Source organism: Takifugu flavidus, chromosome 1 (assembly GCF_003711565.1).
Source record: "Takifugu flavidus isolate HTHZ2018 chromosome 1, ASM371156v2, whole genome shotgun sequence".
NCBI lineage: Eukaryota > Metazoa > Chordata > Actinopteri > Tetraodontiformes > Tetraodontidae > Takifugu > Takifugu flavidus.
Genome location: NC_079520.1, coordinates 26775797 through 26799710, shown reverse-complemented (window position 1 = coordinate 26799710; position 23914 = coordinate 26775797). Strand labels below are relative to the sequence as shown.

The 23914-nt window shown below is 54.7% G+C and overlaps 1 protein-coding gene across 1 annotated transcript; it reads left to right on the top strand.

Moving 5' to 3' along the window:
• The first annotated feature begins 5237 nt into the window (after positions 1-5237).
• On the top strand, positions 5238-23913 carry etv4 (ETS variant transcription factor 4). The gene is given in 13 exon segments (XM_057052191.1): positions 5238-5449; positions 5883-5973; positions 6085-6132; positions 9457-9510; positions 18822-18951; positions 19059-19241; positions 19340-19722; positions 21054-21128; positions 21458-21505; positions 21876-22007; positions 22010-22047; positions 23196-23297; positions 23423-23913. Coding segments are annotated over 13 exon segments (1569 nt in total). The 5' UTR covers positions 5238-5392; the 3' UTR covers positions 23651-23913.
• Position 23914: the final 1 nt, after the last annotated feature.

Here is a 23914-nt window from a genome sequence, read left to right as displayed (position 1 = left end):
ACACAAGAAAACCCGCAAGGGAAAAAAAAAAAAAACGGACCTCCGAAAAGATGCTCTTTGTTAGCTTTTCACCTCCGAACTGTGTGTTTCTTGATCTTCCTTATTGTCAGTATTTCGGACGGTCCGGCCGGGAACGGATCGCGACCATCGATGCAACCGTGGCAGTTCTGATGGACGGGAACCAAAGCCCCGGGACAACGGCCCCGGGACAACGGCCCAACCGCCCCGGGACAACGGCCCAACCGCCCCGGGACAACGGCCCAACCGCCCCGGTTTTCCCCTCGTGTGGTGCGATAAACCAGCTGCATCACTATAAATGACATAACATGGCTCCTCTTTTTGTTTTGAACTAAAATTAGCATGGAGATGATGTGGAAAATGGGATATAAATGGAAATGTGGGTGAAGAGGCGGCTGGTGGCGACAATAGCAGCGTTTATACAGAACTAGCGCCGTGTGGGCAGGGGTAGAGAGACATAGAGGGACATAGAGAGAGAGAGAGAGGGAGCCAGGCGACGTCAACAAGGCTCCTCTGTGTCTCCTTTAATCCATCCTGCTTTTGGAACAATGTCTCCCACAACAAAGTCCTTTTAGCTGCTAATGGCGGCGTGAATGTGTCGATACACACGAATGCAAATGCACGTGCGCGTGTGTGTGCACGTGTCTTTTAAAAGTCACTCTAAAGCTCAACATTTTGCGCCAGTTTTAGGGCAACAGAGCCGATCGGCCACTCGCGAAGGTGCGATTTGCGGTAATAATCCGATACTTTACGTTGTTTTTTTACGCTCAGTCGGATCGAATCTCTCAATGACGTTTGAAACGAGGTAAAGATGGAGGTTCTGGCAGCCGCCTTTGTCTGGTATCTGGCGGCTCAGCTGGGCTGGTGCAGCTGCTCCTCCAGTCAGAAACAGCCTCTAAATGCTATTGTGCTCACCTGATTGATCTTCGGGGGGGGCAGACAGGCCGTGCGTGGAGGGGAATGGTAAGGAAAGAGCGCGGACAAACAAGCCAGTCAGTGTGTGTGCCCGGGGAGGCCGGGCCGCAGGTGGCCGCGGCCACGCGGGCCCCCCCCTCAGATGCCAACGGTGACATTTCCTGACTGTCTGCACACAAACGGGCATCCCGGCAACGGTGCAGCGTCCCGGCGGGAATGAGGAGCAGATTTTACAACACAGCTGGCAGAAGGAGGAGGAGACGCACACGCAGCTCCTCATAAAGGCGGCCATAAAGATCTCTTTCTGGCTCGCCCTCTTTCTTCACCTCCACTGAAGCTGTTCTGTATCGGAGTCAGGAATTCCTCAGGGTCAACGCACCAGCGGGAAATCACCCCGCTGGGCTGGAATCTCGCTGCACCGGCTCCATATTTGGCCTCTCTCAGCCGCTCCCTCGTCTTCTTCTGCCACTTCTTCCCCTTTTTAAAGAGTTAGCCTCTCGTATTTTTGATCCAAGGTGCAACGACCAAACGCTTGCATCCGATCCGCGATGAATCTGATCCCGTTTGGAGCTGGGTTGCTTTAGTTAGACCAGTTAGCCACCGTTCTGCTTCAGTTTAGTTAATTATTCAGCGTTTCTGGGAGATTTCCCCCCCTTTTTTAACCAGACATTGTTAATTAGACGTGAGCTTCAGCCTGGTAGGTGTAAATTGATCTCCAGCCTGATTAACAGTAAAAAAAAAAAAAAAAACCGCATGAACTTTTGGCGTCTGTGTGTTTGAAACACTTCCAAGAGCAGCGTGACAGGTGACCTTTAACAATGGAATCCTTTCAGGGATTCAAAAATCCAGCGACAAACACGGCCGGCTCTGTTTTGTCTGAGTTATTTTCAGGTGTGTATTGTTTGTGGAGGCAATATTCTCCCGGGGCATCGGAGGACTGTGTGTTTTGGTCCAGGCGGTTCGGATCTGCAGATTTGGCAGCGTGGCACAGAAAGGATGTGTGATGTGGCAGGAAGTTGACAGGGGATTGATTATTTCTGGAGAGTAACTGAACATAAAGGTTACGGGAGCGATCCGAGGTCGCGATTGACGGGAGGGGATCTCTGCTAAAAACCCTCCGCCGGACCCAAACTGGGCCTCTCCAGTGTCCCCATTACGCTGCACGTGTGACCAGTTCATCCCTCGGGAAGTCATCAATAGATGCGCCCCAGCAAACCCAGTAAAAGTCCAATAATAACAAGCGTAATAAGCGTAAGGGGCTTTGTCGAGCTAGCCCGATCGTTATTGGGGGCGGGGCTTAGGTGCTTCCTGCTGTCCACCACCAGGGGGCGGAAGAGACGCCTCAGTTTACGGTCTTTCGACGTTGGTGATGCAAAAGAGAAACAATGCAACAAACAAACCAGGTTTTTATTAGCTGTCTTTTGGTCGTCGTCTGATCAACTAAAAATTAACAAGACAAACATTTCTCCTCACTGGGAGGAATTTGGGTTTCTCCAGGCGGATTGATCCCATATGGTTTTGGTTTTCCCTGGAAAAGTTGAGCAGCCCTGGAGAGAGTTGAGTGAAATAAAAGACGAGTCAGTTTGGCCCCCAAAACAAGTCAGAGACGGGCAAAACATGGACGAATCCGCCCTCGAATCCAGATCCCGTCCCGCTGTTCCGCGTTAGCCGCGTCTGTCACCGGTTTATCGATCACCATCGGCCTTATCAGGAGCGAGGGAAGGGTGGGAGGAACGGAAGAGGAGAAGCTCCGGAGAGAGAGACAGGGACATGTTGTTGACAGGTCCCCCCCCCAACACATCTGTCTCACCTCCTCAGTGTAAAAGCATTGAAACTCAAACCGTGCTAAAGTTCACGCACCTCATTTATGATACACGGTTTTAATTTGATGTGTTGGTCAAAAGAGGAGATTAAAATCAACCATTAAAAACAGAATTCTGACTATTTTTTTGTGCCAAATTTAGCCCCAGATCCTTTGAAAATTCTTATTGTTTGCTAAAGAAACGGGCATTAGCACCTTTAACATGAGCGTATTGGCGCCATGGTTCATGCTACCAGTGAACTCTTCCTCTCCTGAAAACAGACCCCATATTCGCCTGATATTGCTCCCGCCTGACGCTACGCTAGCGGAGGACGTAGCAGGACGCCGTGAGGACCAAATCTAATCCCGGCAACTGTTGACCTCTTCGGTCCTGCTGTTAGCTGTCGCTACCTCCTGCTGCGCTGGCAGCTTAGCCTCAGTTGGACAGGTTTTGTTGACCTCAGCTCCGTCCCTTCGTGATGCTAACCGTCCCTCTGTCCCCGTAGCTGCTGATTTTCCACCCCCGTCCCTCCCCCCACCACTGAAAGCACCTCTCTCTGGGATATTCCTCCACGCTGCCGCCTCCATTTGACCAGAGCAGCTGAAGCTATAATAGCATTTCACTTATCCATCAGCTCTGATCAATAAGCACTTTGAGTCCACTCCACAGCAGCACGCGGCCCCTCAGATGTCTCCCGCCTCTACTTATCTCTTTGCTGACGAGGCTGGATGAGACTCCGGCTCAGACCTCCGATAGATTTTACACTGTTTGTAAATGAACGACACGGTGATCTATGGGATTTCTTTTTTACGTTTCTATTGATCTTAACGGACCTAAAGAAGCCGTAAATCCTCTCCGGGCCGCAGCAACATGACAGCATCAGCGGATTATTGAACGTAGCCGAATCGGCGTAGAGGTATTTAACGCTGCTGCTAACGCTAACGCCGGGGCTTCTTTTGTTTCCGTTCCCTTAAATACGAGACGTTCCCTGTCCCCCGGCATGAAAGCCAGACGGAGAAATGAGGAATTTTGTGTCCGAAACACGCGCGAGCTTTTGACGCCACGCGTCACATGCAGCGATTTGCCAACACCGGGGCCACGAGGGCAGAACGATGAGTCACGATGTTGCAGAACTGAAGTCACGTAACGTGAGAAGTTCCTTCACGATCGGAGAGGAAGAAGAGTTCAGCGAACAAAGACCAAAGGTCTCCCTTTAGTGCACCTTTATGTTCAGCGATCCAGAGTCTGCCCCCCCAAACAGGCAACAGTCGCGGGGAAAAAAAGACAAACTGCCTTGACCAGGGAGAACCCTTGAGCAGGACCACGCTGGTATGACTGGGTGGAGTGGGACGCATTGAAGTTGGGTGACTGGTTGAGCCTTTAAATCCATTAAATCCTCTCACCTGAGGACTCGGCGGCCCGACAGCTGCGGAACATCTGTATTGTTGGCTGCTCTGACCTCCCTCCGTGGCGCCTACCCCCCCCCCCCCCCGCCAGGGCTGAGGTCACGTTCGGCTTCTATCTAAATGCGCATCTAAACATCATTAAGCAGGAAGTAGCATGTATCGTTTCACCTGTTACGGGAAGTGAATGAGACGAGTGAGACTGAAATCCGCCAGAAGTTGCTTTGGATCGGTACTTTGGATCGGTACTTTGGATCGGTACTTTGGATCGGTACCGCCTCTGGAGCTTTAGATCCTGCGGTTTCCGTGTGGCGCAGACCTAAATAAAAAACCTCAGGAATTCAAGAATTCTTCAGGATTGCGTCAGTTTGGGAGCTGATATAAAGGGCTGCTTTTTTTTTTCTTCTATTTTGTCTGTTTTTCATTTTAAAACAACACTGACGCGAGTCAAAGTTAAAAAAACAAAACAAAAAAAAGATAGAGAGAAAAACATGTCGGGAGTTTTCGTGCCAGGGCAGGTTTTTATGAATGGAGCCCCTTTTCTTTCTCTCTCTCTCTTTTTGTGAATGAAAAACAACTGGAAAAGCCAGAATAAAACCCAGCAGCTGATTGGCTGCCGCGCAACCTCGGCCCCGCCCACCGACGTTATCGTCCTCATTCCAGCACTTCCGATTGGCCCGCGTGGGGAGAGGAGGGGGGGTTCATTCATAAGTGAGCGTATTCAAGGGGACAAAGGGGAGAAATTCGAGCTCTTGAAAGAGGAAATCCACCAATCAGGAGGCGAAGCAACTTTATCCCCGAATCTGTCCGGCAGGCGCCGTGACGGTGCAAACTCTAGATTATATACGTCCAGAAATGCGTAAAAAAGCTGTTCAACCTGTTGACTGTGGGGAGATAAACGCGCTGAAAGCCGAGCCGTGCCCCCCCCCGCCCCCTCCCCGACCTCAGCACGGCCCGTCTGACCCGTTTACGCACAAAGTGCTCCGAAAGTCCGGCGCGGAGGTGCGAAACTTCAGCGCCCGTCCGTCACACATGCGCGCACCCACAAACAAAAAAAAAAGGCAGGTCTGTGTAGGGGTGGGGGGCAGCGGCCCGCTGGGTAATCACTTCCCCTCGGTGTTTTTTTTTGTGAATGGAGCTCATTATGCATGCAGCCTCCACGCAGCTCCATTGACGCGCAGCTCCCTCCTCTCATCTGAGTCCCTGCGAGCTGCGCGGACCAGCTCAGCCCCGATGACCACAAACGGTTAACGGATGGATTATAAGATGGATGGATATTTGGACCAGCAAGTGCCTTACACTTTAGCAAATGTACGTATGGATGCAGCTCGACCGTCCGGCTCGGCGCGGCTTTATTTGTTTTAATCGTCGCGTCGCGCGTCCGAGCGAGTTTTGCTCCGTGGCAGCAGCCCTGTGTGTGTGCGCGTGTGTGTGCGCGCGCGAGAGCGAGTGTGTGTGTGTGTGTGTTTGTGTGCGACGCCGAACTCGTCCTAAAACTAAGTGAAAATGTTGCGCTAACGTCAATCACGCGCCGGGTTTGGTGATGTTTGGGGAGCCGAGCGGCCACTTTCCTCGCAGGCGCGCGTCTGTTTTGCTTTTTTCCCCGCCGCGAACGCGAAACGTGTCGCTTTCTGAGCAGTTTGATGGTCACGCACGGCCGCAGCCTTCCGCAGAAATGACAACAGCTGCCATTTTCGCTGATTGATCTGCCCCTTTCTCACTTCTGCTCTCCGGGTTTGTGCAGAAATCGCATGGAAATGGGCCCCTAAACAGACTGTTAATGGCAGCCAAGAGGAAATACATGGAAACAGAGCTGCCACCTCAGGAATCCGAAGGTAAAACTCAGCTCAAATCTCAATACTTGACCTCGGCTCAGGTTATGATGAACCTCGGGACGTGTCTGAGTCGGACCCAGCTTCTCTAAACTCTGTCTCCCCCCTCCCCAGATCTTTTTCAGGATTTAAGCCAACTCCAGGAGACGTGGCTCACAGAAGGTGAGATTTCCTCTTTGTTTCTCTTCTGCTCGCTGCTTCTGTGGACGATCTCCTCATCGTGGTGATGGACTTAATCAGCCGCAGCTTTCCTGCTGGGCTTTTTTCCCTCCCCAATGGGCGAGAAGGTGACCTCGCGTGTTCGTTCTAAACTTTCCTGACGGGACACATATGCTCATAAACCCCTGGATGGTCAGAAAGAGGCCGGAGGGGAGAACACAGACGGGACAGTATTAGCTTGGAGCATGTCCTATTTTGGCCATGTTGGCATGTGGCGTGCGTGCCAGCCAGCCAGCAGCAGCCAGGGCAAACAAACAGGCTGTTGGGCTCGTGTCACTCACGCAGCACAGAGATGGTCCAGGAGGTGGGAAGCCAGACTGGTGTTATGGGGGGGGGGTGAACCGGGAGGTGTCGATTGTGTTGCCTCGGCTGCTTTGATGCGCGTTTGATGTGCAGGTTTAAAGGGGAGCGCGGCTTCATTCTTGACATTTAATGTGAACCACATCGACATGATAAATCCTGTTTAAACCCGCCCCCCCCCACCACCACCACCACCACTACCCCTGAAACAAAGGGAACCTGGTATGGTTGTTGGCTCCCTTCTCCGAAATGAGAAAGCGGCGGTTCTGGTACCGGTGTTCCTGACATCACCCCAGTTGTGGAGACCAGTCGCGCTCCAGTGTGAGACCAGTGAGCTGGTGTGTTTGGACTGGGATGGGGGGGGGCACTGGCATCCTCGTTGCTACTCACTCCAACAGAAGCCAGAATCAGAACTTCCCGTATGAGCTGTAAAGTTCTATAACAGAAAGTAGTAACAGAAAATGGGTGAAACCGACCTGGCCGTGGCTGCTGGGCTAAAGGTGCTAGCATGAATGGGGTGACGGGGTCAGGTGGGGCAGGAAGTGGGCTGGAGACGTCTCCGCGGGAACGGCACCTTCGCCGTCGACGCCGTTGTCGTCACATTAGCATTCTCAGCTTTTCTTATTCGGCGTCGAAGGGCAGCGGGTTTTGCGTCGCCGAAGCCTCGGTGGCTCCAGACGGAGAAAGGAAGTCCGCTCCAAGCGTTTGCGGCGTGGTCAGGTTCCCCCCGTTTAACATCTGTGGACTCTGAGGTCATTGGAAGCCTGTTTTTTTTTCTGTAATTATGCTGAAGTCACCCCACAGGAATTCACCCTATGGATTGGGCGCACGTTTGTCCCGTCAATGGGACACGCCGCTGAAGACGCTAACTGCTCTTTGTTAGCAGGTGGTCGCTATCCCTTTATAAGGGCTGGTTGCCGTAGCAACGACTAAACAAACATAAGGTCAGGCATGGACAAGGATGCTGTTTATGCTGCTTTTTTTGGCACGTGTTGAAATTAGCGAAGCATAACTCGTGTTTTCGGAACTATTGCCAAACGTTAGCGTCCGTGCTTGGCTGTTCCTCGTCCCCGCGACGGGGTGTCGCAGTGTGGCCCGGGCCAGGTCCGCATTCTTAATAAAAGAAAATAATCAAACGGTTCCAAATGTGAGTAAACCAGACCCGGAAGAGTGGCCGTACGGGTTGTGTTGGTGACATCTACCGTGGAAACCAGTCGCGGTCGAGTGTGTTTAATGTGCTACGAGGCTTTTTTTTTTGTTTGTTTGTTTAATGGAAACCACGGTAATAAGTGACTTCCTGTACAAGCGGCCTGGTCACGTTCAGGTCCAAACCGTGGCCGCAGAACGGTCAGAAAATGCAAAATGGGTGACGCCACCGCAGGAACGGCGAAATCCTGAAGGTGCCGGGAAGGATCAGGTTGCCGGAGTGTCCTCAAAATGAAACTCCCGAGTGGATTTCTGATGAAGCGGGCGGCTGCTCGCTGCTGAATCACAGGACGGAGAGATGGAGGCACTATTTAACTGTAAGTACGCAGCATTTCCAGCCCCCCCCCAGCTCAGAACTCCTCTTTCCTGTTGCATTAATTAAAGACTTTATCGTGACTGATTGCAGTTGTGAGGGATTCAGAAACGCTGTAAAAGCCGGGCAGCTGGCGGGATGATGGGGGGGGGGGGGGGTCGTTCTGTCTCTGTTTCTCCCCGGAAGCAGCCGACAGACAGACGGTCGGACAGACAGACGGTTCAGGAACTTGTCTCATCTTGCCTCCTTTCGGCCTCGACTGAGGCTGCTTCGCTCCTCCCAGGATCTCCCACCAAGGAGGAGGGAACGGGGGGGAAGTCATTCCGAGCGCTTGGAAGCACGGAGACGAGCGTGCGCCGCTGACAAAAACAAAAAAAACCACTTTCCTTATGTGCCGACTCGCATCTCAAAGTCCCCCGTCAAGGTGTTCCAGGAAAATAATGGGATCCACGCGAGGTCCAGCAGCTTCTGGACGAGTGGGAACCGGCAGAGTTGATTGATTGTTGGACAAGAATATCGGCTGCTGTGTCTCTGTGTCCTCCTGCCCCCGGGGGCCGAAGAGGCAGAAAAGTTAAGAGGGGCTAATTCCATTACGGAATAGTGGGCCACAGGATGCGCCGCTGTCCAAGAAATTGATGCCATTTATCCGAACATGTTCCAAAACGCCGTCATCCGGTTTCCTCTGCGCAGGAAGCGGCGGCGTGACGACAAAGCAGATTTGAATTTCTTGCTTCCCCGTTTCTCGTCCTCCTCTGGACAGTTTTGCTTTCTGTCTTGTCTCACCGGAGACCGGAAACGGAGGAAGCAACCGGGCGGACCCGAGGCCGCAGCCGTGTCCCTCCTCCCGGATCCTTCACGGGGGGAAAAATGTAATTTGCAGAATTCCAAACTCCAAATTATGTGGAAATTAGAAGGTTCTTTGATCTCCGACATGATGGGACAGAAGTGGGCTGAAGGACGCAGGGTTGGTTCAACCTAAATGTTGACGTCCACCTCCTGGAGGACGTCCACCTCCTTGAGGACGCCCACTTCCTGGAGGACGTCCACTTCCTGTCTCGTTCTCTGAAAGCTCCGAGCTTCTTTATCCAAGAGGTTCTGGCGGCCCAACGTGTTCCCCTTAATCTTCGATGAAGTCCAGACTGCATCCGGATCGTCCTGCTGGTCCAGAGACCAGCGGAGAGAGAATCCCTCACTTGTTCCGTTTGTAGTCCTGCGGTGGGAATAAGAAACCTGGAAACATGGAAGCAACTAACTGGTGGTGAATGGAGACCAATGGGGATGATGTACTGGGGTGCCTCTTTCCTCTGGTGTTCTTAGTTGCCCCCTTCCAGGTTGGAGGGGTGGAGTCGCCATTATTGCTCATTGATTAATGTCCCGGGAAGGTCAGGCCGGAGGTCGTGTGTGGAGAAACTTCCCTCTAATTCCCGTTTCTTCTTCTCTGCTTCCAGCTCAGGTTCCTGACAGCGACGAGCAGTTTGTTCCCGACTTCCATTCCGAGAACTGTGAGTAACTCCTTCGTTTTTTTCCCGGCAAACGCGTCCGAAGCAGCGTCCAGGCGGGTTAGCTCCGCTTCTAGGGTCTATTTTTTTTTGTGGGGGGGTGGTGGCAGACGCGAGTGGCCTAATGAGCCGGACATCGGGGAGCGCATGTGGAAGCCGACATCCCGCGCTGCCCTCAGCCATTTGCATGCCTTTGAAGGGCTGAATGGGAACGACGCAGGAAACCAGTAAAGAGACGGGCGAGGGGGCGCAGGTACAAAGATGGACCTTTGTGCCGCTCGCAAGACGTGAAATGGGAAAGCAAATTCCTGGGAAGCACAGCTGAGCGGCTCTTTCAGTGGTTTCCCTTTCTGCTTGTGTTCCCAAACAATGGCGGTCAGGGCGGGAGGACAACCCCCCCCCCCCCCCAGCGGCCCCGTCTCTCAGAACACCTCGGGAATAATCGCGGCTTCAAACCAAAACTGACAGCTCTCAGTCAAAGCCACTTCCTGTTGCGACTGCTGGCCCCGCCCTCGGTGACACATGGCGCCGTCGCTCTGTGTTGGCCAACAATGAGGAGGAGGAAGTGCGAATGAACCCCAGGGGCTGGCGGGGGCCATGTCTACTTAACCCCCTGACCTGTCAGCCAATCAGCTGTCAGGCCTCCACTAACGGCTGACCGGAGCCTGATATGCTGGGTCACGGGTGTGGGGGGGGGGTCCGGGTTGACGGGCAGCTCGCTTATCCGCCGCAGAGACGCTGCGGCGTTGACGGACGGCGCTGATGAGACGCCGCAGCGTCCAGCGCCAGAATCCGGAGCTGACAAGTGACGAGAAACACGCGCGTCCGTGTTTACACGAGCCCTCGCGCTCGTAAAAGTGCCGGGATTTAAAGGCTGTCCAGCGCGTCCGTGGTAGCACAATTAGCTTCCTTTGGTTGGCGGGAATGACGCTAGCGCGGCGCGTTAGCGGCAGCCTGCGAAAAGGTTACAAACTGGTAAAAGTGTTTCCCGGAGACTGCAAACAGCCCCAGCAGCTCTTTTGTGCTCGGTCTGTGTTCAGTCTGTGTCTGGTTGGTGTCAAAACAGGTGACTCACCTGTTTTGGAAACTCCGGCAATAAAACAAAGAGCACGCGGCAGAGCTGCGATCCCATGTGAGCAGGATATAATTGAGGCTTGAAGAAGAGAAGAAGAAGAAGTAGAAAGGTCAAATAAAACGTTGGCGTTTACCGAGTCAGGCTGCTACCTGCGCGCGTGAGCGACGGGAGGGAGGCGCGGGAAAACAGCGGGTGGAATGTTTGATTGGGAAGGGTTGCGCAACACCTGCACATCTGGTAAATCGATCTCATCGGCTGGTTTCTCGCTCAGCTCGCGCCCGACGCTGCTGCACAGGGTGTGTGTGTGTGTGTGTGTGTATGCGTGTGTGCGCGCGTGTGTGAGCCGATGATGATCGATGTCGTGGTGCCCCCGTATTTCATTTCGCCGCAGCCTTTACGCAGCTCCAAACTCATCTTTATGAGCTCCTGTGATCCTTTGTGAGGGGCGGACCGGCCCGAGGTTCTTGCTGGGTCCCCTTTGACCCGAAGGACCCCCGAGGGTCTCTTTCAGGGCCAAATGTTCGGGGTGTTTGCTGTCCGACTGACTCTTTTGTCCGTCCGCCGCCTGACGGGAAGAAACACGCGGAGGTGTCACTCGAGTTTATGGTGCGCGTAGTTGACGAGAGCGCGTCGTTATTGTGCGTGCGCGCGCGCGCGCGCTGCCTCTGGAGAGCGCTCCGCACAGGCTGCAGCTTCTTTGTCCAACTATGTTGTTTACACTTGGAGCAGCCCGTCGGAGACGTGACCCATTCATAAATTTTCTTCCCCGTGTGCGCAAGAGGAAGCGTGTCCCCCCCCCACCCCTCCGCTGCTTCTCCCTCCTTCGCTCTTCATTCATAAAAAAAAAAGCCCTCCAGTACTAGAGGCCTCCCCCTCGTCTCCAAGTGGACACACCAGGCCCCTCCCTCCCTTCCTGTTTCTGCACAAACTAAGTAGAATTTAAAAATCTGGACCCCCACCGCTTCCCTCCCCTTTCCCTTTTCTCTCTCTCTTTCCACACACACACACACACCACACACACACACACACACCACACACACACACACACACTCTCTCTCTCTGAGTGTTTTAAGATGGTGAACTAATCCAGAGCTGTGTGGGACGATTGTTTGACTGCGTCTTGCAGTAATTATATAGGAAGTTGTGGCTCTAGAGCGGCGTTACGGAGCACAAACTGTAGCCGGAGAGATTCCCTCCTGTGTTGGGATGGGTGGGATTCCATAGGTGGGATTCCATAGGTGGGATTTGCCCCCTTTTCTGACAGGGACACGAACAAAAACGTGATTTCTCGTCTGTAAACACGCCTGTTTTTTCTTGCACTTTTGTTGTTGGAAATGCCAACAGATCTGTCCTGGCGTGTTTCCTTTTGTTTTTCCGGTATTCTTTCCTCATTTAGGAGGGTTGTGTTTTTTCACGAGCGTGCAGCCGCCGTGACCCGGTGTCCAAAAAAAAAGGACCCGAAAAAGGGCGAGGAGGAGAGCAGACGCAGCGAAATGGGGAAGAAAGTGCAGCTGAATCCTCCCAGCACAGCGCCTGTGTTCTGCTTAGTCATGAACCCGCGGCCTTCAGCCTCCGTTGTTGTTCTGGATCAGAAGGGCCCTGTTTGGGCCCGATTGGAGCCCCCCCCCTCCCCCCTCCCCTCCTTGAGAGACCAGACGTGCAGCTCTGAGTTCTCCGGTTTTTCCAAAATACAGCTGCAACGCAACACTTCCAAAAAAACCCAAAACGCAGCCAGAACTTCAGACGTCAACTGTGTTTTTGTCCTGCTGGCCAGTAAAATGGCCGTTTTAGCAGCAAACATGTGATTCCTCGCGCGCGCGCGCGCACACGCACACAGGCGCGCTCTCTCCTGCAGTTTTATGAATGGGTGTGTTGTGAAAGAGCGGCTGAGGCGGCACATTGAATTACAGGGAGTGAACCTTCATTCATGACTTTTGGGCCGCATCCCCCCCCCCCCCCCCCAATCACACACCACCGCTCGCGTCTCTCCGGTTAAAACGGTTAAAAGTCTCCCGGGACACAATCGCGCCGTTGTCCCGCCCGACTTTGCGCGTTCCTGCAGACGTTCGGCAGCGTCGTCCGAGGCTCTTTCAGCTCCCCTGGAAATGGCGGCGTGCAGAGAAATGGCGGTTTAACAGCTTCCAGCGAGGCCCCGCTGGTTGTTGGATCAGAACAGCTCTGTCCAAACCAGGGGGCCTCGGGGATTTGGGCCAGGCGGCGCAGCCCCACTGTCAGCAGAAGGACTCTGTGAATGGGCGGCAGTGTGTGTTTTATTACCGGGGATTGAGAGGAGCTGCGTGTGTGTGTGTGTGCGTGCGTGCGTGTGTGCGTGCCTGTGCACGTGTGTTTACTTCAGCTCGGCTTCTCTGCAGCTGGATTGTTTTTTTTGATGGAACGGGACCAGATGCTGCAGGGACGACGTGGCCCCGCCCAGAGCGACGCGGCTCCGCCCATATAGATGTGGCGCCGCCCACAGAGACGTCTATAGATACATACTGGTTGTTGTGGTGGTTGGTTCTTCTCCTCGTCTGGGGCCCAAGACCCCGTCGACCCCCGTTGACCCCGGCCTTGTATCAACGAGGGTTATTAGCACCCATCAGGGTGGAAACGGCTGTTTTTAGCTCACCTCTGAGCTCTGAACGTTAAAATTTAGTTTCTTCAGAACTTTGATCGGATGGCGTAGAGGGTGGGGCTGTGGCAACCTGCTGACGGGAGTGGGGGGGGGTGCAGGGCGTGCTGGGGGGGGGGTGTATTGATCTTTGCCATGGAGGAGATGGAGAGAGCTGATGGATAACTTGATCAAGATAAAGCCCAGATAAATCAGCAGAGAGTAGAGTGTGTGTGTGTGTGTGTGTGTGTGTGTGTGTGTGTGTGTGTCGGGGGTGGGGGGGTCATAGGTTTCGGGAAAGCTGTGGTCAAGATTCTGGGGGAGAACCGGATACGTTAGCCACGTTGACCGTGTCGATCTGCTGATAAGGCAATTAAAAAAGACACGTATGATCCAGAGAAACAAACAAGAGCAGCGGCACTCCCCCCCCCCCCCCCCCCCAATCACACACCACCGCTCGCGTCTCTCCGGTTAAAACGGTTAAAAGTCTCCCGGGACACAATCGCGCCTTTGTCCCGCCCGACTTTGCGCGTTCCTGCAGACGTTCGGCAGCGTCGTCCGAGGCTCTTTCGGCTCCCCTGGAAATGGCGGCGTGCAGAGAAATGGCGGTTTAACAGCTTCCAGCGAGGCCCCGCTGGTTGTTGGATCAGAACAGCTCTGTCCAAACCAGGGGGCCTCGGGGATTTGGGCCAGGCGGCGCAGCCCCACTGTCAGCAGAAGGACTCTGTGAATGGGCGGCAGTGTGTGTTTTATTACCGGGGATTGAGAGGAGCTGCGTGTGTGTGTGTGTGTGCGTGCGTGCGTGCGTGCGTGTGTGCCTGTGCACGTGTGTTTACTTCAGCTCGGCTTCTCTGCAGCTGGATTGTTTTTTTTGATGGAACAGGGGACCAGATGCTGCAGGGACGGCGTGGCCCCGCCCACAGCGACGCGGCTCCGCCCGTATAGATGTGGCCCCGCCCACAGAGACGTCTGTAGATACATACTGGTTGTTGTGGTGGTTGGTTCTTCTCCTCGTCTGGGGCCCAAGACCCCGTCGACCCCCGTTGACCCCGGCCTTGTATCAACGAGGGTTATTAGCACCCATCAGGGTGGAAACGGCTGTTTTTAGCTCACCTCTGAGCTCTGAACGTTAAAATTTAGTTTCTTCAGAACTTTGATCGGATGGCGTAGAGGGTGGGGCTGTGGCAACCTGCTGACGGGAGTGGGGGGGGGTGCAGGGCGTGCTGGGGGGGGGGTGTATTGATCTTTGCCATGGAGGAGATGGAGAGAGCTGATGGATAACTTGATCAAGATAAAGCCCAGATAAATCAGCAGAGAGTAGAGTGTGTGTGTGTGTGTGTGTGTGTGTGTGTGGTGTGTGTGTGTGTGTGTGTGTGTCGGGGGTGGGGGGGTCATAGGTTTCGGGAAAGCTGTGGTCAAGATTCTGGGGGAGAACCGGATACGTTAGCCACGTTGACCGTGTCGATCTGCTGATAAGGCAATTAAAAAAGACACGTATGATCCAGAGAAACAAACAAGAGCAGCGGCACTCCCCCCCCCCCATCCCCCCGATCCATGACCCTCACCCCCACCCCCTCCAGCGGGCAGTGGGGGCTCATTATATCATCTCGCTAACAGTGTGGTGCCTGGATCGATGCCTACATTAAACATTAAGAGGGGGCGGCTCTATCGGGGGGCAGAGGGATGGAGTCAATACTGGGCCAGATTAATCACATCTTCCCCTCGCCCGTGCCCCCCCCCCCCCCCCTCGCGGCACATGTCCCGGGACAGGCGTCTATTGTAACATGTCCATTAAGCGGCGGCGCAGCCGTGAGATTTACGACCGCTCAATCGTCATTTATGAAAAGCCGAGTCGGCACAATAGAGCAGGAAGTGGACGACGGGGGGAAAAGGTGAGCCTCCCAAGTTTTACCGCCCCCGCCCCAGAAGATGGTGTTGCACCGTTTCGGGGGGGGGGGGTTCCCGCTGAAATCAAAGGGATCCGCTGGTTTCTGGACCTTCTGACTTTGAGAAACGAAACGAATGCTGGACACTATTTCCAGTCGGAAAAAGTGGAAGTAAAACTCTGGCATTTGCAAAAAAAAAATAAAAAAAGCGACGCGCCGCTAACCCTCGTCACGGCGGGCGTTGGTCTGATCTACTTCCTGTTGACCAACGCGGCCCCCAGTAGCAGCGTGGCCGTTGCTTTCGGGCCCTCCGCCTGTCCTGTTCGGCAGGTTCCTGACAGCCGGGCTTTAAATAATCCGAGCCATTATCAGATGAGAGGAGCGTCGCTACGCTAATGGATCCCACCCTGCCGGGGTGGATCCGCCCGGCTCTGCTGGTGCGGAGGACGAGCGCGTCCCGCTTTTCTCTCTACCCTGATTGTGCAGTGACCTGAGGCACACATGTGCCGCACATGTTTCCATGCACCAGCGGAATGACGCCAGACCTGCTGCCGGGATCCTGCGCCGCTGCATCACTTCCCTTTCACTCTCTGCTGCTCGCAGTTTTTCCACTGAGGGACGGAGATGAAGTGAAACTTTGTTCTGGTGGGTTGTTGAAATCTTAAATCACCATTAAAATATATAATGGAAACTTTCTGAAGCGGCTTTTTCCCCACTAACAAAGTGGTCAAACACCGTTGGTGTCATAGCTTGAGACATAGCCAAATAGCCTAGCCTAGCCTTGGAGCTACTGGATGCAGGAACCCAGAAGCTCTGACGCTAACGTGCCATTAGAGTCGGGTTACGTTAAACTCGCGCTGCTACGTTTGTGTATTCAGCAAAGCTGCTAATGACAGTTGCAGGCCATGCAAATCGATAGCTTCCTTTTTAACCTTTGAAACCGTGGTGGCGTAATCGGCGTCCCTGTTTGTATGGGTCGGTTCGCCACATACAGGCGGGGGGGTGAAGTCACGTGTTGGCAGCTGGCTCTTACTGTCGGGCCGAGGCACCGGACGAAGACCAGATCCCCAGATGTCCTGGAGATGATGAGACTAAAAGCCAAACGGTCCTCACGGCCGCCACTATTGAGTGCATATTTACATTATGCTAGCATGTTCTTCAGTTCAGCGAGACCTGGTCACCCTGGAAGACATCAGGCCTGACGTCCGCCGGGTTATTGTTAGCGGGTTAGCGGGGCTGTCGCGCTGCAGACTTCCAGAGCCAAGTCGTGCACAAACATCTCGTGTAAGGAACTCCAGATCCGCTGCCGTCCTCAGACTGGATTTCCCTCCGCTGGGGGACTTTAATGGTCGGAAAGGCTCTTATATAAGGCGGCAGCTGGGCCCAGTTCAGCCTGGAAATGTAAAACCGGACCTGTCTGAACCAGAACTTTCCGCTCAGACCCTCACATCTTCATGTGAACGCCGCCAGAGTGGAGGAATCCCGGCTCGGCTGAGGGGCCCGGCTCCCCGGGGGAGGGGGGGGGGGGGGTGGTGCCATCCCTGCCCCTGTGATTTGTTTGTGGTGGGTGTCTGTTGAATGGGACGCCCTCCCCTGTAATGATCCCCCTACTTCCTAAAGCACTCAGCCATGACCGTCACCTTTCACCCCGCAGCCCCGCTGGAAGACCCAACATTTACATATGTAAAACGCCACTCCAGCCTAAAGCTGGGGGGGGGGGGGGTGTATACACAGGGCTTTGGGCCTGAATGGGAAGCCACAAACGGAGGAAGTGGGTGATGGAACAGCGAGGATGAGGCCTTTGTCCTTAACCACGTAGGTGCTGCAGTCCAGCCCTCCAAAGGAAGCCAAAACTCGGAATTCTGCCTCTTCTCCCAACCGTCCGCCGCCGCCACATCTGCCTTTAAACGATGACACGCGAGGACCGCCGTGGAAGCGGCGAGCAAGTAGCTAGAGGAGGTCTTTTCGGCCCAAACGTCGTCGTCTTCTTCTATGCTCCAACCAACAAGTTTGGCTTCCAACCGCCGCCTTGTTGTCGCCTGACGAGCTACGTTTTTGTCGCTCACGAACGTCCTCGCACTTTCGATTGGTCCCTCTTCGCCAACGCGCGGTAATTCCTCGCCGTCATTAACCAGCCTTCAGTCCTGACGGACATCCATCAACCGGATTCCAAATCCCGACCCGGGAGACGGCTTTTTCGAAAATATGCAAACATTAAAAGCTCTCCGTCGCCGCCTCTTTAAGCTTAATTGGCGATGATCCGTGAAGGTCGTATAGCTCTGGCGCGCGTCCGTACGCAGCTGACGGCGTTCCCAGGCCGGGCGGTTTGGAACGGAACATCCTCATAAAGTGAACATCAAGGGCAACATTCCTGACAATCGCATTAGTGGCTCCGCCCGGCTGCTCGGAGCGCCGGCGGCCTCCCAGGACCCCCGGTCGTTCACGGCCGCCCCGCAGAAAGAGGGAAGGTGAACGCCGTGGTATTATTAGAGTGGCGGTCATGTGCCACCGGGCGAGTACCAGCAGACGAGCTGCCGGAGACTTAGAGGAGGCAGAAATCCCATCGCGTCTGACTGGGAAATCTGGCTAAATGCTCCCTAATCCTGTTGATCCTCCGCTAAAGCCAACACTTCCTCACCTGCCCGCCTGCCACGGGAGAGCGAGCGCCGGCCAAAAATAGGAGGCTCGTGACGATGAGCAGCGCCCGTCGATTGTTCGCCGCCGTTTATCATTTTTAAAACCTCTTCCTGTTCTCAGTCAAACAAGTGGAACAAACGTCAGAGCCGCGGTCGGACGGGATGTTCCGCTCCGGGCGCTGGTGCGCACGTTTTATTTATCTCCTTTTTTTTTTTTCCTTCTTCACGGCCACAAATGATGACAAAAAGCTGTTCAGGTCCCATTAATCACAACTTATTCCTCCCAAATAAGGCCAAGGCGGGTTTAACAGTGACCAGTACGGTGGCCCTGAAGGTCCAACACACACACGGTCTCACACACACACACACACACACCCGCCGCGTGCAGCTGGAAGTGCACAGCTGCTGCTGTTTACCCTGTCGGGACCAGGAAAACATCCTGTACAGAAAACCTCCCTGCACATAATAAACACGGGCCCTGGGCGCAGTGTGACGCTCCAGTCTGGGTGGTTTCTGTGGCCCCGGGGGTCAAAGGTCGCCTCCAGGAGTCCCGTTTGACGGACAGAGAGGCGGCCGCCGTCGGAGCGAAATCTGGGACGACATTCCTCAAGATTCCGACCCGATGTGTGGCGCAGGCTGACGCTTTAAAGTTCCGCCATCTTGAGAAAATCCCACCTCCCACATCTGGACGCCAATTGGAATGTTTGGTGTCACGTTAGCATATTAGCTTCCTGTTCTCTATCGACGTCATTTTCTTAAGCTAGGTGACATTTAACGCAGTTTTACGCCCACTAAAATAATGCCAATAAGTTCACAGTCCTCCGGATATTCAACTCTACTCTCGAACATTTCAGCCGCTGCTTGGAAGCCGTCCGCGTTAAAGGTGCCGTTCATCCGCTAACCTCTTCGTGGTCGTCTGGATTTTGATTGGTCGCTGTCGGATCGGCTCAAAGGTCGAGTGAGGAGTCAGGAAATGAGGGGAAATAAAGAGTTCTGGTTCACTGTAAATAGACATTTTAGTCAGTCCAGGTCATGTGACTGGAGTCGAAGTGTGTGTGTGTGTGTGTGTGTGCGCGCGTGCTTTAACCCTCCTCTCTATTTGTCCTCAGCGGTGGCGTTTCACAGCCCTCCCGTCACCATCAAGAAGGAGCCGCAGAGCCCGGGTTCGGACCCCAGCCAGTCCTGCAGCCATAAGCAGAGCTTCAGCTACCCCAGCGGAGAGCAGTGCCTTTATGCCAGGTGGCTCCTCACACCTGTACAAACGTCCTACTGTCCCTGAACGCGTCACCGCGGCGTTCCGTTTGCTACATTGACGGATGTGTTCGCGCTCTCCTCCGTGTTTTCAGTGCCTATGAGCAGAAGAGAGGTGCAGGAGGAGCTAAAGGCTCCTGTCCCGGGACCCCCATGTCTCCTATGCAGCAGCATTACTCCCCCAAACCCGCCACGGCCGGACGGCCCGACGCCGGCTACATGAACCCTACCGCCGCCTCACAGCCGTTGCCCAGCAACAGTTTCCCCATCAACACCAGGTGATACAGCGGCGCTCAAATGTTTAATTCCATCAATATCGTATTGGGTTTTTGTTGTGGGCGGGGCTGACTGCAGCGTCTCCTCTGTGATTGGTCAGTTCCAGGTATCAGGGCGCGGCAGGAGAGCCCATGTGCTCCCAGTTCCCACCACCAGCACAGCCCTTTCAGCGCATGCCCTCTGCCCCAGCCGGGCATGGCGGCAGCGGCGTGGGGGGGGGTGGGGGTCCGGGTGGTGGTGGAGGGGGGGGAGGAGGAGGTGGGGGTTACCACCGCCAGCACTCCGACCCCTGCATGCCCTACCTGCAACAGAGCTTCAAGCAGGAGTACCTGGACCCCCTGTATGAGCGGGCGGCTCACATGACAGGCTCCGGGCCCAGGAGCGGACCAGGACATGGCCCGGGACCCCACCCCCACCCTCACAGGTTCCCCCCGGCCCACATGATGGTGAAGCAGGAGCCCACAGACTACACCTACGACCCCGGTGAGTCTCAAACGTTGACGTTGCTGCTTCAGAGGTGGACAAAGACGACAAAACGGGGATTCGGGAAAACTCTTTTCACCTCCGACTGCTTGCAGAGAAAAAGAGGAAAAGTGTTACTTGTCCCCTCCCTCCCTCTCGGAGAGGCAGAGGAATTTCATTGAGAAAATGGAGGGCACTGGAAAGACTAGAGTCCCCGGTGGAATGCTCTGGGGTTTCAGGTTGCACCAGCGGCTTCCTCTTTCTGCAGGCAGATGAACTCATAATGGAAAAATGAGCGTAGCCGCAGTAACCTGAACCTCTGACTGGTTGGGCTTCCAGAGGGGGGGGGCAGCGCAGGCACTTAAACAACAAGTCAAACCACCGGGGAGGCGGGGGGGAGGAGGAGGGGGGGGGGGCGCTTCTCCTCCTTTTTTTCTTTTGTTGATGCACCAGGAAGTTCTGAGGAGAAACCTGGAGAACGTCAGAAAAGGATGTTTTGGTTTCTGTGAACGTCTGTGGGGGGAGGGGCTTGGGATGGGAGGGGCTTTGGGGGAGGAGCTTTGGGGGAGGGGGTTAAAGAAGCTTCAAGTCCTCATTCATGTTAAATCGGCAGCTTCATTCATCTGCACTGTAATGATCAAACGTTGGACGTCGGCGGCGCTGAAGGTTCCGTTCGCTGCGTGAGGCAGCCGGGAACAGACCGGCTGGTCATGAAGACGCGTCATGAAGACAAAGTCGTGTAAAAACAACAAGTGTTTTCTTTTATCGAGAACAATGAAAGGCAGACGCCTCGCGTCTCCGCTTCGCACACAATTTGGCAAATCCGGGGCTTAACCGCCGCACGAAAGCCACGCCAGTCGCACCCCGCCGCTCTACCCATCATTCACTGCAGCGGAAGGCGCCGTTTACTGCGTGATGGGGAGCTGCCGCCCCAGAATTCGGGTTATTTGTCTCCCTCCGGCGTCTTATCGCCGCCACATTCTCCACGAGTGACTCACGGCCAGAGGCGAGAACACGGCGGGACAAGACGGGGCACGAGGGCCAACCGAGCGCGGACAAAGGTGACGTGATGACGGGGGCCCAGAAGAAGCGATAGACTGGGAGAAGGAGGAGTGCGGCGGAGGTGTGGACAGGCCCGAAGGTGCCGGATCACCGCCTAAAAATACCAGCGGGCCAGAGCAGCGATAGGACAAATGTCCTTGCGGTGCTCCTGCTGAACACACAAAACCACGGCGTGCACGTACGCGCGCACGCTTCTTGTTGTTTTAACCCCTCGTTGCTTCCTGGTTAATCACCCCCGCCCCCCCTGTGTTTGAGAAGAGCCGTTTTAATCTGGACTTTCTATGTTTCAGACGTGCCCGGATGCCCCTCCATGTACCACCGCACCGAGGGCTACCCCAACCCCCCCCAGCACAGCAACACTGAAGGTACCCCAGCCTCGGTATCTTGGTCACGCCGGTTAGAGCGCTGCGGTCATTGGCTTACCGGCGCGGACTAGCTTTGTTTCCATTGGCAGCGGCGTCGGCCTCATTCCCGCCTCAAGCGTCCCTGAATAAACTCGAGTCCTGGAAAACGCCGCTCTTATCCCCTCGGCAAAATAGGAAAACAATCGCGCCCTCACATTTACTCTGACTCTCCCGCTTTCACTTGGGCGGCATTTGCTAGCAATGTTAGCGTGTTAGCTCCTCGTTATGGCATTGGCTCCTCCCCTTTTGAGGTTGTGGAGACCCTGACGCGCTTCTCTCTGTGGTTCCAGGTTATCTCTTTGAAAACGACTCCCGTGTGGTTCCGGAGAAGTTTGAAGGTGAGTCCTCTCTGTTGTTGGTTCTTGTTGTGCGCTAGCAGGGTTGGTTTCACGCGACGCGGGGCCGTTTCCCGTGGTGCTATTGGGGAGTGACGCTAAATGAGATGGAGTGGTTAGCCTGAGGGGGAGTGCTAGCGGTAACTTAGCTGAGCTTCTCGTGTTCCCACACGTGTGCACAACGTATCTGGTGACCCGTAAACAACCAGGAACACCAATCCGTGTTGGTTGACCTCTGCCCTCCCTGTCCATCAGTTATCTTTGCTAACCTGTATTCGGGTTTTGTCGCCTCAGGTTACAACGTAGCAACAGGGTGCTAGAGGAACATGGCTGTTCCAGAACCAACCTCTGTTCTCTTCCCTCTCTCCTCCAGGTGAGGTCAAGCAGGAGGGCGGAAGCGTCTTTCGCGAGGGTACGCCTTACCAACGCCGAGGTTCTCTGCAGCTCTGGCAGTTCCTGGTGGCCCTGCTGGACGACCCGGGCAACGCCCACTTCATCGCGTGGACCGCCGCGGCATGGAGTTCAAACTGATCGAACCCGAGGAGGTGAGCGGCCTCGCCAGGGTCGACCAGAAGCACGTGGAGGACGCGGGTCTGGGTTTAGAGCTCCGGCATGCTTCCACAAAAATGTTCATCGAACGTAGGGTCCGTGTCGGTGCCCGTCGTGGCGCTAACGTTAGCCTGATAAGAAGAGCTGGGGGTTGCTTCCTGGAAGGCCTTTGAGGTGGTGGCGGGACCGGCCCGATCAGAGTTTGGGCCACTTTCCTCGCAGGTCTGCTCTGATCCAACTTCCCATTAGTCCCACATTCATTATTCAAAACGCCCATATGCTGGACTGATAAACGAAGGGCGAGAGCTATCGCGGAACCATCGACCCGCACCAGCCCTCGCGTCCTCTCGCCGCGAGGTTGAAGTCTCGTATCAGGCGGCGTCCATTTAGGCGGGTCCTGCGCCGTTACTGTTTTCCATTATCTTTTCACTGTACATGAATAATGGATGCGGTGAGAGTTTTTACCAGCGCAATTAGGGCTGAGAGCACGCTAAGAGATCAAACCGGGCTGATGGCCACGGTGGGATACGACCCGTCTCCTCCTGAGTCATCAACGCCTCGGCCCCTCCCCCTCGCCGCTTCTCTCCGCGAGCTCCGTGTTTGTCAACACGACCCTCACACCCCCCCCGCTGCTGCCACATCACGGCAGACTTTCCCCTCGCTGTTTGTGAGAATCTTCAGTCGCAGGCGGATGTCTTTTGTTAGCGCGGGCGGGGGGGGGGGATTTTAGGGTTGGCGGCGCGTTTGATGGCCGCCCTGACAGCCAACCACGGCTCCTATTTCACTGCTAACGCTGTACGACTCTGGTTGCATTCAAGTGGTAACGGCTTACATAAAAAGGAAGTGGATCCACATGTGGGGACTCGCCCCGGCCTTGGCGTGTTGACACTGTTTCACAAAAACAGCGAAGGGGGACCACTGGAGGCCAACGAGGGCCCCTAGTGGTCGCGTCTGGAAACTACACCCGCTTCTTTCACCAGAGAAGGGGTTAGCATTTTAGCATCCCGTAGCAGGACGATGCTAAACCGTTCTTGAATGTACACATCCATGATCGAAGAAGCTCACGGCGAGAAGATGTGTTGATCGTTTGGCTTCCCACTGCGTGACTGTGCACGTTTTATTCATCAGCCACGTTCCTCCCCAGGTCGCCCGGCTGTGGGGGATGCAGAAGAACCGTCCGGCCATGAACTACGACAAGCTCAGCCGCTCACTGCGCTATTACTACGAGAAGGGAATCATGCAAAAGGTATGTTGAAGCTAAATGTCTGGCGTTCGAAATAAATGCCTCTGAATACAGCTCCTATACTTAAAAACACTGAGGACTTTGATTGATGCCTGACTGAAGCCACGCCCCCTTCTCACCCTCTCCAGGTGGCGGGCGAGCGCTACGTTTACAAGTTCGTGTGTGAGCCCGAGGCGCTCATCTCTCTGGCGTTCCCCGACAATCAGCGGCCCAGCCTGAAGGCCGAGTTTGAGCGCTACGTCAACGAGGAGGACACCGTCCCCCTGTCCCACCTGGACGAGGGCGTGTCCTACACGACAGAACAAGCTCCACAAAACATGGGCCCCCAGCCCTACTCCAAAGGCTACATGTACTAAAGCCCCCCCGACCCCTCTCCTGCTTTCAGAACCCCTCCTGCTGTACCCACCCACCATCATACACATCCCAAAGCCCCGCCCCCTCCGCACATGCCCGCCCCACCCACTTGTATATAAGGCTATGGTGATTTTTGTTTTAAATTAATCTCGGTAGGGATTTGATTGTTTTCCAGAGCTGCGTTCCTCTCACATCTGAGGCCAACTCGACCCGTAAACATGACTGTGGTCAAAGAGATGCTTAATAAATACCCATTATACTCAAAC